We start from the raw sequence: 14,476 nt of genomic DNA, 5'->3' as shown, positions 1-14,476 counted from the left end.
AACCTAAATCCAAGTCATTCATTTATGCAAATTGATTCCAATCACCCCAGGGTGATGCTGTGGTAGATCAGCGAATTCATAGATTTGTAGATGTTAGGGCCGGAAGGGACCTTAACAGATAGAGTCCGACCCCCTGCCATGGCAGGGAAGAGTGCTGGGCTCAGATGACCCCAGCCAGATGCCTGTCCAGCCATTGCCTGAGGGAGACAACTCCACCCACCCCTTCAATTGGAGACTTTGATTTAATTAATTATGAAAGTCCTCGGATAACACACTGATGGCAGACCTCCGCTCGCAGACTCCATGCTGACACCTGACCACTGCCCAGTTATACTACTGGCCTTTGAACCTAGTTATATTACTGGCCTTCACAATGCCCTGTGGTAATGAGTTCTATATATTCACTATGTATGCGGAAAGTAAATAAAAATACTTCCCTTTTTTCCTAATCCTGATGTTTCATAATTTCATTTTCTAGCCCATCTCTTGAATTATACAAAATAGTAGACAGAAGTTCCCTATTCACTTTCCCCACACTAGTCATCATTTTATAGACGTTTCTCAACACCCACCTCCCTCCACGCCACTGGACGGCATTCCATATTCCTGAACATTTTGGGCCTCTCTCAGTAACTTTTCTAATTCTACTTTTTTTTTGGTGGGGGAGGTGAGGAAGAGAAGGAAGGAACATTTAAGAGCCTTTTTGATTTGTGGTATTGTTACAAAGAAAAAGGATCAAACTGCCCTTTCAGATGGTAAGGACAAAACTCTTCCTTGGGACTCCCCCATAGCCTTATTTGGTCTGCCTCTCCTGAAAGGACCACCTGCAGCCAGTGCTAGCATGTCTTCACAAGCGGTAAGCCTTGGACTTTGAGACCCTGGGTCTTCTCAGTCCCTGGGTTCCCTGGTGATTCGCACCAACCTCACCTCTGGGACCTCCTTCTTTTTGGTCAGCTGCCAGGAAGGAAGAAGCGTTTTCTTCTTTTAAAGAGGAGGGGTCAGAGTGCCAATGTCCCAAGCAGCACAAAAGGTACCACTTTAAAACAATCTTTATTGTGCCATTCCAATTCCCTGTCCTCATTCAGACTTTTCTCCGTCCTCCCTAGGACCATTTCTTTTCTCCCTGTTCACCCTAGGACCTTCTCTCCTCTAGCTCCCTCAGAGCCTTCTCGTTCTCCACAAGCCCAATCAGACAAGCTTGCAACAAAAGTTACAAAACTAAAGTCTTAATCTAGGATGACCAATACAATGAAACATTATATCATGGGGAACCAGTCAGGGGCCAGTGTCTGTGGCCTGACTACAATCTGCCCTTGCGGTGAAGAGGGCATCTAGAGGTAAGCAGTGACCACAAGCTGATTGAGTTCAGGCCCCTGAGGAAAGAAAGGATGGAGAACAGCAGAGTAAGGACCCTGGACTTCAGAAAAGCAGACTTCGACTCAACTCACTTGGGGAACTCTTGGGCAGCATCCCCTGGGAGGCCAGGCAGATGCGGAGAGGGGTCCAAGAGAGTTGGCTGTATTTTAAAGACGCCTTGCTGAGGGTGCAGGAACAAACCATCCCAATGTGCAGGAAGACTAGCAAATATGGCAGAAGACCAACTTGGCTTAGCAGGGAACTCTTCAGTAAACTAAATCACAAAAAAGGAAGCTTATAAGAAGTAGTAACTTGGACAAACAACTAGGGAAGAATATAAGAGCACTGCTCAGGCATGCAGGGATGAAGTCAGGAAGGTCAACGCACAATTGGAGTTGCAGCTAGCAAGGGATGTAAAGGGTAACAAGAAGGGTTTTTCTACAAGTCTGTCAGTAGCAAGAGGAGGATCAAGGAAAGTGTGAGTCCCTTACTGAAAGGGGGAGGCAACTTTGTGCCAGAGGATATAGAAAAGGCTGAACTGCTCAACACCTTTTTTTGCCCTAGTTTTTACAGGCAAGGTCAGCTCCCAGACTACTGCACTGGGCGGCAGAGTTTGGGGAATAAGTGAGCAATCCTCAATGCTGAAAGAACAGGTCAGGGATTACTTAGAAAAGCTGGACATGCACAAGTCCATGGGGCCTGATGCAACTGCAAAGCTACTGGACATCATCTACGGCAAACAGAAGAGGTCCCAGATGACTGGAAAAGGGCAAACATAGTGCCCATATTTAAGAAAGGGAAGAAGGAAGACCCATGAACTACCGACCAGTCAACCTCACCTCAGTCCCTGGAAAAATTATGGAGCAGATCCTCAAGGAATCCATTTCTAAGTGTCTAGGAGCAGTCAGCATGGATTCACCAGGGGCAAGTCATGCCTGGCCAACCTGACTGCCTTCTATGACAAGGTGACTAGCTCTGTGGCTGCAGGGACATGGGTGGATGTGGTGTATCTTGATTTTAGCAAGGTTTTTGATACAGTATCCCACAGCATTCTCACAGGCAAGCTAAGAAAGTATGGGTTGGCTGAATGGACTGTAAAATGGATAGAAATTGACTGAAACATTGGGCTCAGAGAGTAGTAATCAATTGTTCAATGTCTAGTTGGCAGCTGGCATCAAGTGAAGCACCCCAGAGGTCGGTCCTGGGGCTAGTCTTGATCAACAACCTGGAAGATGGCATAGGGTGCATCCTGAGCAAGTCTGCAGATGATACCAAGCTGGGGGGGAGTAGGAGATATGCTGGAGGGTAGGGCTAGGATTCAGAGTGACTTAGAGAAATTGGAGGATTGGGCAAAAGAAATCTCATGAGGTTCAGCAAGGACAAGTGGAAAGTCCTGCACTTAGGACAGAACAATCCCATGTACTAGTACAGGCTGGGAGCTGACCGACTGGGCAGCAGCTCTGCAGAAAAAGACCTGTGGGTTACAGCGGACAATAAGCTGAATATGAGCCAGCAGTGTGCCCTTGTTGCCAAGGCTAATGGCATACTGGGCTGCATTGGTAGGTGTGTTACCAGTAGGTCAAGGGGAGTGATAATTCCCCTCTATTCAGCACTGGTGAGGCTACATCTGGAGTACTGTGTTCAGTTTTGCCCCCTCCCCCCATAGAAACGATGTGGATAAATTGGAGAGGGTCCAGTGGAGGGAAACAAAAATGGTGAGGGGGCTGGGGGGACATGACTTATGAGGAAAGACTGAGGGAACTAGGCTTATTTAGTCTAGAGAAGAGGAGACTGAGAGGGGATTTAATAGCAGCCTTCAACTACCTGAAGGGGAATTTGAAAGAGGATGGAGCTAGATTGTTCTCAGCGGTGGCAGATGATAGAACATGGAGCAATGGTCTCAAGTTGCAGCAAGCAAAGTTTAGATTAGATATTAGGAAGAATTTTCTCACTAGGAGGGTAGTAAAACACTGGAACAGAGAGGTGGTGGAAGCTCCATCCTTGGAGGTTTTCAAAACCTAGCTAGACAAAGCCTTGGCTGGGATGATCTAGTTGGGGATGGTCCTGCTTTGAGCAGGAGGTTGAACTAGATGTGACCTCCTGAGGTCCCTTCCAACTCTAACTTTCTATGATTCTATGTCCTACTTAAGGAAATATTTACAAGAATCATTTACAGTAAAGCTTGCCCACAATGAGCCTCCTAAAGTGTTCCCCACCAGAACTGCAGGCTAGAATCCACGTCACTGAGCTTCCTCCATCACAGGTATACATTTACTCTGAACATGGTCTTTTTTATAAAGTGCTCATGCTACCTGTAGGCATTTCACCTTATTAGTTGTACATTGCAATTTCCTTATAACTAGTTTTTTTATGTAGTTCCCTTTTAAAGAGCTGTTAATGTTGTTTTGCTGGATTTTTCTTTTTACTTACTTCCTCCTGAAAGAATTTTGACTGTCATGACATTATAGTCAGTGTTAGAGAGGCTCATCTGTAAGGACTTCAGCAAAAGGAGGCCCACCCAGCTAGCAGAGAGGCAAGAGCTCTGCCCAGGGATGCTGGGTCTCTGACCCTGGTTGCTGTCCCTGGGGGCTAACATGCATCCTGTGCCTGCTCCCCTTCCCATAAATTCAAGCCACACATGCTGCTGTGCACCCTGGGACCTCCATACCTCACCTTTCTGGTCCCAACCTCGTTGACCAGTAATAGCGATAACTAAAACATAAGCACACTGAAGAAATTTAAACTGTGAGCCTACTGGCTGCATAACTAACTTGTCACCCTAGTCCTTTAACACCCTTTACTCAGAGGCTTCATTGCAAGCAGCTCTTGCCAAGTGTCTCCCACTGATCCCCTGAGGTGTGAAGCTTTTTCCTTTTGTCTTGCAGTCCTCAGGGTGAACTGCTCCTAAGCAGTCACTCTGCCAATGTCTGTTTCAGGCAGAGCTCTTGCCTCTCTGCTAGCTGGGTGTGCCTCCTTTTGCTCAAGTTCTGGGCTTTTAGACTCCCAAAGTCTGGCCTCTCTTCAGGCCAGATGACTCCTCCACACCTGATAGTGCTGCTCCTCATGGTAGGTCATCAAGTTATAAGGGAACTTATAATTACAGGTGCAGCTTGTTCCCTAGACTTTGCCCCTATGGGCTGACTGCAGCCAAGCTGCCCCTGCAATAGTCACTCTCAGGCTGGGGAATCTCATTGCCTGATTTCCTGCAATGATCTCACTCCGACTGTTCCCCTGACTAGACACAGGTGCTCCCCAATAGTGCTGGCTTACTTAACTCCATAGCAACTTGTCTCTGCTGCCTCAAGCCCTCATTAACAACTAGATGCCCTTGACTGAAAGTCCCTCCTGCAGCTAATTAACAGACAACTCTCCTTTCTCTCATACAATTGCCTTCACCAGGCTCAGTTTACTCTGGTTACCAGCTCTCTTGTTCAAGCTGCTGTGGTTTCAGTGAAGGATGTATTCTTTATATAACAGGATCCTCTCGCTCTGTTACAGCATCATTGTTGTTCCTCCCAATACAGCATTGCCAGGAGTTAGTCAGCCCAGCAGTATCCCCCATACTTTGCTTTCCACGCTCTCACAACTACAAAATGACCTCTCTGCGACTTATTCCCAGCTCAACTACCGTGGTATGACAGGCCCTGAATGTGACTTCATCGCTTAGGCTGCTGACAGACATGGAAAAAAACAAACCAAAACCAAAACGGTGCTTTACTTACAGCTCAGCACACCCCCACACCAAACACAGCACATGGTTATAAGAGGAACTGAATCACTTTGACCCTGCTCAGCAGCATCTGTATAGATTGCACACTTCAGCTGGGCTTTTTGGCACTTCTATCTAATAGCTCATTCAATAGCTGAAGCACGCAATCTATACAGATGCTGGGCGAGTTGGGTCAAAATGACACAGTTCCTCTTCCAATAAAGCACCATTTGTTTTTTTTTCCCCCAATCTTTGTTAGCAGCCTTAAAAACTAGTTGCAAAAACACACCACTACCACCATTTCCTGGATTACAATCCTAGAAATGTGGCTTCTAAAAAGGCAATGCAAGACTCTCAAGCACCCAACTCACCCATGACACATCCAGCATAGGATGCCTGGATTTCTACTCCTGCCCCCCAGACAAAAAAACCCCAAGTAACTGGAGGTAAACAGAAGTTCATCAGATTTTGTGTCCACCAGCCATACGTTGCAAACTGTGAAGTTTCTAGGCACATAAACACTGATGCAAAGTGTTACAAAGGTCATTAAAAGATCAGCCCTTATTGTAAGTTGTGCTGAGGTCTGCAATGAGGTGACCCTGAGTTTCAGTGCAAAGTTGGGAGGTGTGGGGAATATGAGAGATTCCACCCACAAATCACTCTGTGGCCTTGTGGTCATCAGTGGGTGACAGGGCATAGGGGAGAAGGGAGTCACTTATGTATGTAGGTCACAGGCTGCTTAGAAGCCTTATATGTCAAAACCAACACCCTGAATTGTGCTCAGAAAGCTCCTAGGAGTCAATGCAGATACCAGAGAACTGGAGTTATATGTATCTGGTAACCCAACTCCATCAGAAGGCATCCTGTACCAGCTGCAGCCTCCAAAAGATTTTGAAGGGCAGCCCCATCAGAACGCATTGCAGTAGTCCAGCCCTGAGATTGCAAAGACATGGACAGCAGCCAAATCTGACTCTGAGTCCCCCTCAACACATGCAGGTAAAGGCATAATGAGATCTAATGCATGATTCACACAAATGTGCCTCCTGCCATGCCACATATGCATGGCAGGAGGCATGACTGTTGAAATGCACATTAGATCCCATCGCACCTTATTGCTGGTGCAGGGGGGAGCCTGTAGCCAGCAAGAAGCAAACTCCCACAGCTGGGAGCCCCCTTAGCTGAGAGGCTCCCAGCTGCAGGGGCACCCCATGCACCCCAGCAGTGGGGAAACACAGCTAGGATGATCTCCCCGCCTCAGGTGTGTGTGAAACTCCTGAGGTGGGGAGATCACTGCTGTGACCATCTCCCTGCCCCAGGTGTTTCACGTACTCCCGGGGTGGGGAGACTGCAGCTGCCGGGACACAGATGGGTCTTGGCACTGGAAAACATGATGTAGAGTCCTAGCCTCTGCAGTTGTGGGACTCTTGGTCCCAGCAGCTGTGGGGTAGTGCCAGGACCCAGAGTCCACACCTTGTGGGGATGAGACCCCCCAGCAGTTGTGGGTCTTGCAGCTTCAGCTGGGAAAGATACACCCCTGTGGTTGGGAACCCACAGCTGACAGGGCTCCCAGCCACATGAAAAACCCTGATATATGTGCAATCACACTGACTGGTTTGTATTGATTTCTACAATTGAATGCAGTTTCAAAGTGTGATGTATATCCTATACTCAGAATAGATGAAATGGTGGAAGGAATAGGCAACACAAAGTATCCCAGGCTTCACTCTTAGGAGATGGTATTTCTAACAAGGTGCATGACTCAGGGGTAGAAGCGCAGCTGCACAGGGTTAGAAGGCAAATGCCCGCCTGCCTAGGAGCTCTGGGCGAGCTGATAGGGATGACTGGCTGGCCTTGGAGGAAGTAAGAAAACTCCCAGTGATAACACTGAGGAGGAAGGGAAGATGAAAAGGCAACACTGAAACAGTGCAGTGAGGCCCTTGCCCTGGATAAGAAAGGCAGGGGGGAGGGTTGTTTATGTTCTGTTATTATGTTTAGTTTGGGATAGGGAAAGATAATGGCTGACTCCTGGGCCTGGCTAAAGGCGTACCAACCCGCTACACAACAATTTTAAACAATCCATATAAAAAAGACAAGACATCTCCAAATCTTTCTGTATCTCTCTGAATTGATTCAGAGGGTTCCAATTCGATTTGGAGAGATTAAAGGGTCCTCTGATTCTATTCAGATTTGGAGATTTGGCCACTGAATTGGGCTGAATCTCCACCAAATCAAATCAGGGACTGAAGCTTCACACAGCCCTACAAGCTACTGATGGCACTTTTTGGTATTCTTTTTCTTAGTGGTTTACTATACCCTGCTCTGAGAATTTCTCAGCCTTGTTTCTAAACACAAAGCATGTTCAGAGACCAGGGTTGTTATCTCCACTAACTGGTGTCAACAAATCCTGTTATCAGTGAGAGAAATATACAGGCAGCAAATCTGTTTGCTTTGAGAGAGAGAGTGAAAGATCAGCAATGAGAACCATGATAGGGGAAGGATTTCTGTAGGCATTTCAGTATTAGAGGAAGAATTCACATCTCTCAAACAGTACTTCAGAAGTTCCCAGTAGTATTTTCAAAAAAGTAAAACATGTTATTTACTCTAGCTGACTTTTCAGAGCATTATACTTAATGAATATGTACATTTTGAAATACAAATATTGCAGGTGGGCAAACTGGTTTTCTTATGACAATATTGGAGGGCATCAGTCGAAAAAAGAGGAAAATACTCGTGTAGATAGGACCAGCTTTCCAAATTATATTAGAGCAGTTCCTTGCAGGAAGGAAGCACCTTCAAAATATGAGACCCCCAATAGATAGGCAGAGGCTGGCCTTGTCACTCAAGAGGTAAATCATAAACATGATGTTGCCCATGAAGTAATTGGTCAGGATTGTAAAGGTGGAAGGTAACATAGGTTGAACCAGTAGACTTCCAGGTCCTAGGAAAAAGAAGAATAAAGATGCTGGCCTTCAGAAAAGCAAACTAAAACACTCAGGGAACTGGTAGAGGGATCCCTCTGGCAGGGTCCTTTGGTAAGCATGGGGGTGGGAAAGGACTCCAGGATAACCTGCAGTATGGGCACAATAGAAAGCTACCATGAAGAGAAGAAAGGATGAGGAGTTCAGCTGAAGACCAGCTGGGCTACACAATGAATTCTTCTGTGAGTAGAAACTCAAAGGATCCTACAAAAAGTGGAATCTTAGCCACAGTACTAGGGAAGAGTTTCAGAGTATCACATTGGCATTCAGGGAGAAAAATCAGGACAGCCAAAGCATAAATTGCAGCTAACAGGACACATAAGACAATCAAGAGAAAGTAATGTCAGAAATAACAAGAAGATCAAAGAAAATATAGGTCCCTTATTGAACGTAGAGTGCAATCTGGTAACAGATCATGTTGAGAATACTAACATATTTAATGCCTTTTTTCCTTTAGTCTTTCTGAATAAAGTCAGCTATAAGATGAGTGCATTTGGCAGCAAGGAAGGGGGAGGAGATAAGCAGTTTAGAGAAGCTGGTTATTTTCAAGTTGGCAGGGCTGGATGGGATGCTTCCTAGAGCACTCAAGGAATTGGTTGAGGAAATTGCAGTGCCACTTACTATTATGATTTTAGAACTCTTGGGGTTGGGTGAGGTCCTGGATGACTAGAAGAAGGAAAATATAGTGTTTGTTCTTAAAAGGAATGATGAGGATCCAGGGAATTACAGACCAGTGACACTGACATTGGCACCTGAAAAGATTTATGGAGCAGGTCATCAAGAAATGTATAAGCATTTGAAGGAGACCAAGGTGATCAGGAAGAGCCAACATGCATTCACCAAGAACAGGTCATGCCTGACCCACCTAATTTCCTTCTATGACAGGGAACCAGGCTTCACAGATGAGGGGAGAGCAATGGATATTATATAACTTGACTTTAGCAAGGCTTTTGACACTGTCTCCCATGACATTTTCAATAGCCAGCTACAGAAATGCAGTCTAGATGAAAGTACTGTAAAGTGGCTTCATAACCCGTTGCATTACTGTGCTCAAGGACTAGTCATCAAGGGTACTGACAGATGTGGGGGGGAACTTCCCCCCACATTTTACTGGAAGCAGCAGCGCGTTACTTTGACCCGACCCCACAGCATCTGTATAAATCAGGTGCTTCAGCGAGGCTTTTTGATGCTTTTATCTAAAGCTGATTAAATCATCAGCTATTAGATAAAATTGCAAAAAAAGTACCACTAAAGTGCCCAGTCTATACAGACATTGGGAAAGCTGGGTGCAACTAACATGATGCCTCTTCTGGGCATGTGCTGGATTCAGCACAGGAGTGCACCAAGTTAAAAGTGCTACTGGGGGAGGCATGCTCAGGGGGTGTTCCATGTCTGCAAGCAGCCCAAAAGCTCAGCATCTAGTTGTAAGGAAGCATTTGAATGGGGTTCTGCAGCGATCTGTCTCCAGTCCAGTACTGTTTAATATCTTCAGAAATTCTTTGGAAGATAGGATTGAGTATACACTTTAGCAAATTTGCAGGTGATGCCAAACTGGGTAGAGTTAAAGGGAACCTAGATGATAGGATAGGATTAGGTTCAGAATGACCTTGATAAACTAAAGAATTGGTCCAAAATTAATTGAATGAAATTCAATAAGGACAAATGAAAGTCCTGCACTTACAGTGGAATAATTGCATGCACAAGCAGATTGAGGGATGACTGGCTAAACTTTAATACTGCAGAATAGGATACAGGGGTTATATAGCGCATCATAAGTTGAATATGAACTAACAGTGTGCTCTTGTTACAAAAATAGTTTACAGGGCTTCTAGCCCTACTTTTCTGTTTCTTGTAGTGTGGAAAAGCAGGTGGCATTTTATATTTGGTAGCTGACAATCTCTGATTAGGCTCTGGCATGTTGTCAGTCACTTTGCAGGTCTGCCCCTGGAGACTCATGGAACCAGAAGAATTCCAGGACTCTAAGTGACATTCTCACTGATCATGACAGCTAATTTGTTGATGGCCTGGTTAATGTATGGAACAATACACTAACCTTTGTCATAGACACCTGTTCCCACTACTATAGCAGCACAGGTCCCTATGGCACGTGGGGGTACTGAGACAGATTAAGTGCGAGAGTAGGCAGCTGGTACGCAAGTAGCTCTTGACCCATGCTGAAGCTGATCAGTTGTTACAGATCTTTCTTAAAGGACTCAGTGGCAGCTGCTAAGAAGCAGTTTTTTCCCCACTGCTGCCTGCATCTGCAAAGTGTGATCCAATGGAACTGTTCTAGGTGGTAAACAGTCTAGTTAACCTGACTTGTTTCTGTCCAGAAACTGAGTCTGTTTCAATCCACTTTGACTAGTTTGTCACCTATTTTGCAGGCAAAATCGTGCATATCCAGCACAGCTTGAGGACCACTACTTTTGCTGCAGAGTAACAGTTTTGGGCTGGGTAAGCACTTCTGGTCCACTTCCAGGTCTCCCAGGGAGCGCACAGGGGGCCACCCTGGCACACCCCCCCTCCCCGACTCAGCGACTGGTGCCTTCTGGATCAGGGATGGGGGCGGACACGCAGGGTCCCCCCACAGCCGATCGCCAAGCTGGAAGGGTACGGGGGGGGCCCCCTATGTGCTCCCTGGAGGACCCAGAAGTGGACCAGAAGTACTTCTGGTCCACTTCCGGGTTCACTGCCAAGCACGTGGAGGGCCCCCCTGCACTCCTGTGGGACGCTCCATGCACCCCAGCACCGCAGTGTTCATGAGCTGCGCTGGTACCTTGAGGCATGTAGAAAAAACATTTAAAGCTGTGTCTATGTCCAAATTGCTGATTCTCCAAGTCCACATCGAATCTTCAGATTTGGATTCGGCCAAATCAAATCAGGGACAGTGATCCAAATCAATGAATCGAATCGCTGTCCCTGATTTGGACCAAATCCAAATCAAATAGGACCCACTTTGCACACCCCTAGTAGTTGTTTGAATAAAAAACAATGCAATTCCATGAACCTGAAGTTAACTTACCAATAGTTTGGTCAAGTTCCTGAAGCAACGATAAGTTTCCTGAACAAAACTCTGGAGTCATGTAGACAACTCTATAGTGGCCTCTAGAAAAATTGGGAATATACATTGTTATACGAACTGAGTTAAAAGCATGCAAGCATTAAGGAGGGCAAAAGGGTGGGGAGGGGAGCAATGTAAAGTTTTGGATGAGGAAAGAAAAGAAAAGAGGAAGAGGATAGAGACAAGGAAGCATGGCAGGGGAAAACTAGGAAAACTTCATGACAAACAAGAAAGAAGAAATGAATTTAAACAGATTTGAGAGTGAGAAGAATCCATTAAGGTCATCTAGCCTGACTTCCTATAAAGCACAGGTCATTAAATTTTACCCAGTGATCCCAAAAAAGTGGGAGTTGAGTTAGAGTGGAAGGGAAAACGGAATGATAAACAGAGGAGGGGTAGGAGAAGCAATCAAAGAAAGGACTAGTAGTGACTGTTGTGTGTAGATTTTGCAATATAGAAGTAAGGCCATTTCTTTTACCTTTAACTTCAATACATAAAAGCAGATGCAGCACGTACTAGGTGAATGAAAAGAGAAGTGCTGTATAAGAGCTACTGATAAGATACAAAACTAGCTGAATCCGGTTAACAAAAAACCTTGAAAGAGGTACAAGAACTGTTTTTCTAGTGAAGCAGACTACTTGGCAAGAGTACATAGAGCATGCAGTCACGAGGGTTAAACTTCAGTGTTCATGTGCACAGTGCCACCTGATTAGATAGAGTAGCAGTTTAGTTAGTAAATGATTGGGTATTTCCGCAAGCACGAGCTAATGCTAATGTACAAACTAAGGTATAAAAGAAAATTATATCTAATAGGCAGGGTCTCTCCCCGGAGGCACCTCACTGCAGCGAATAAAAAACTCCTGTATCTGACTTTAGGTACTTGCTCTGCGTGATCATTGCCCCAGCCTAGAGCGAACTGCACATGGCTTACGAGCATAATTCGTAACAGTGACCAACAAATCTACGTTTGCCTAACTCATTCTAATTTAAGACCCCCTTTTGTTATAATTTTGCCAAATTTTAATAATTAGAGTAAAGGGCTACTATGCTGTGTGTCTGCCTGAGGTGGAATTATGGGTTTTTTTATTTGGAAAAAGCTGTCTGAAACAGTTAATCTTTCCTGAGAACAAGGTTATGGTAAAATGTGTGTTTTTGCCCACGTTAAAATAATTCTTACAATACTTCTATTAAGTTGTAGCACCTCCAAGCTTCAGAGAAGGAATTGGAAGTTTGACAAGGGAAATTATTCTGGTGTCAAATAACTGGCTTTTCCCACACCCAAGAAAGACTCCCCAAATCTGGCCAAGTAAGTAGCTTTTAAAAATATCAGTTCCCACAGGAATCACAGTAGAGGTTGGAAGTTGACATCATTATTCTCTAGAGTCCATCTGTGCCCAAGATACATAGCCCTTGTGTGCCATCTGGATTATACATGCACCACCCTAGAGGTACAAAGACTAAGAAGGTCTTCCCTCAGAACTGTTCCTTGTAGTTGCTATGCTTTCTGTGCTGTTGTCCTCCATCAGGACTGGGAAGGCGATGTCCTTCAGCTGCAGGAGGAAAACCTTGAAGATCAAAATAAATCATTTGTTTTCCTCTTTGTTCTCTTCACCTGGAGCCCATATGTTAATGGAGCTTATCAGCAAAAGAAAGCTGGGTCTTCTGGTCATGGAACAGCCTTTACAAAGCTGTAAATGGAGGGACTCTCATTGCTCAATAAAGCTAGAGAGTCAAGCACAGAGCTATGGCCAGTACACATTCAGAGAGATTGCACGATCACGAGTTCACATCACAAATAGCTAAAGAGGAGTAAAACCAAGTTATGCCAGTAACTGGAGTTTTTATTATATTAGACTTATTGTGCCAGGTCATGAAGATGGCTATGGTACTGACTTGGTGGAGGACCTTTTCCATCTCTTGAGATCCAGAGCCTGAACAGAGGCAAGGCCCTATAGATCCAGCAGGTTTCCTTGACTTGAAACAACTCTGCCATCAGCTTCTTCCCCCTACCCTGGCACCATCTTGGCTACCTGTACCAAGGGAAAAGCACTCAGCCAGCCTGCATACCCTATAGAGCCAACAGCCCTCCCTGGTGCCACCTTCTGATAAATAACATTTAAGGATGCTCCTTGGTGTTGCCCTTTGACAGGGACAGAGGATCTTTGTTATGTCCTTGTTTTAGTACTTTTGAATTTAATGTTGTGTTTGTTGGAGGGACTCAGGAGAGATATGTGCTTTTTTGGGACAGCCACAGACACTCTGTAGGACAGGAAAGTATGGGTATGGAAGAGACATTAGGGGAGGGTAGAGGGATCTCTCCTGGGTGTGATAGGTAGGGCACTTGGAACGAGAACAGGTTTCTTATAATTAGACATGAATGGGATTGGGAAAATTGGGAGACACTGCTGGAATTTGCTGGAGAGTTTGTTCTTATGGGTGACAGACAGGAAAGCTGGAGTGAGTTTTCAAGTTCCGGGGTATCATTTGGGGAGTCTAATGTTGTCTCTCATTTGTGGGTAGTTTGTCATTTATTGTAACCCACCATGAAGCTTTTCAGTTAGGATGGGATATACATCTAAACAACATTAACAATAAAATGTCACAGCATCTGCAAGGCCTGTCAGCACCAGAGATTTCACCTATTGAGATCTATGCACTTCCGTGTAGATCATACGTGGTTAGGTTACTTGGAGTGAAGAGGAAGGGCTGATACAGTTAGCCCTGATGCTTTATTAGAATCTGCAGAATCCCTGCAGTACAGGGCCAAAAAGTTTTTCAGGGAAGATTATTTTTGCACAGGGAAACCAATACCTGAGATAATCAAGAGGACTTCCCTGAATGAGGCTCTGTCCTATGGGAATGGGGTGGAGACAAGCCCTGCATTTTGGTAGGGGTCCAAGCCCTGAATGCTAACTTTGAATGACATGGTGCTGGAGATAAGAAAGGCTGCCAGACGGAGAAGGTGCTGGATGGAAGAGCTGACAAGAAGATTTAGTGCTTAGGTCAGAGGAAAACCCCATGGATTTGTCCAAAATTTGATCTCCTGTTCCTTCCTGGTCCCCAGCTGGAATGGTCTGCCCATGTCACCAGTGGCCCCAATGCAACAGAAGTACCTGGTGTACATAGTTTCATAGTTTCTAGGGTCAGAAGGGACCTGAGCAGATCATCTAGTCCGACCCCCTGCCATGGCAGGAAGAGCACTGGGGTCAAACAACCCCAGTAAGGTGGTCATCCAACCTCCTCTTAAAAACCCCCAGGGTGGGAGCCTGCACCACCTCACTTGGAAGCTGGTTCCAGACCCTAGCCGCCCTGACCATGAAGTAGCACCTCCTGATGTCCAACTTAAACCTTCCCTCCGCCAGCTTGTGACCA

The 14,476-nt window shown here is 45.5% G+C and overlaps 1 protein-coding gene across 2 annotated transcripts in view; it reads right to left on the bottom strand.

Moving 5' to 3' along the window:
- Window positions 1–14,476, bottom strand: part of WRN (Werner syndrome RecQ like helicase) — a 197,497-nt gene that overhangs the window by 73,059 nt on the left and 109,962 nt on the right. For both annotated transcript variants that reach the window (XR_002097222.1, XM_019516772.1), the window contains exon 16: window positions 11,066–11,148. Coding sequence is in view for 1 of the 2 variants with exons in the window: in XM_019516772.1 (XP_019372317.1) it covers window positions 11,066–11,148 (83 nt within the window). In the remaining variant the exon portion in view is untranslated. The remainder of the gene's footprint in view (window positions 1–11,065; window positions 11,149–14,476) is intronic.

Source organism: Gavialis gangeticus, unplaced genomic scaffold, assembly GCF_001723915.1.
Source record: "Gavialis gangeticus isolate Ggan-Ray unplaced genomic scaffold, GavGan_comp1, whole genome shotgun sequence".
Lineage (NCBI taxonomy): Eukaryota > Metazoa > Chordata > Crocodylia > Gavialidae > Gavialis > Gavialis gangeticus.
The sequence above is the reverse complement of the archived record's forward strand: the minus strand, read 5'-3'. Positions and strand labels throughout refer to the sequence as shown.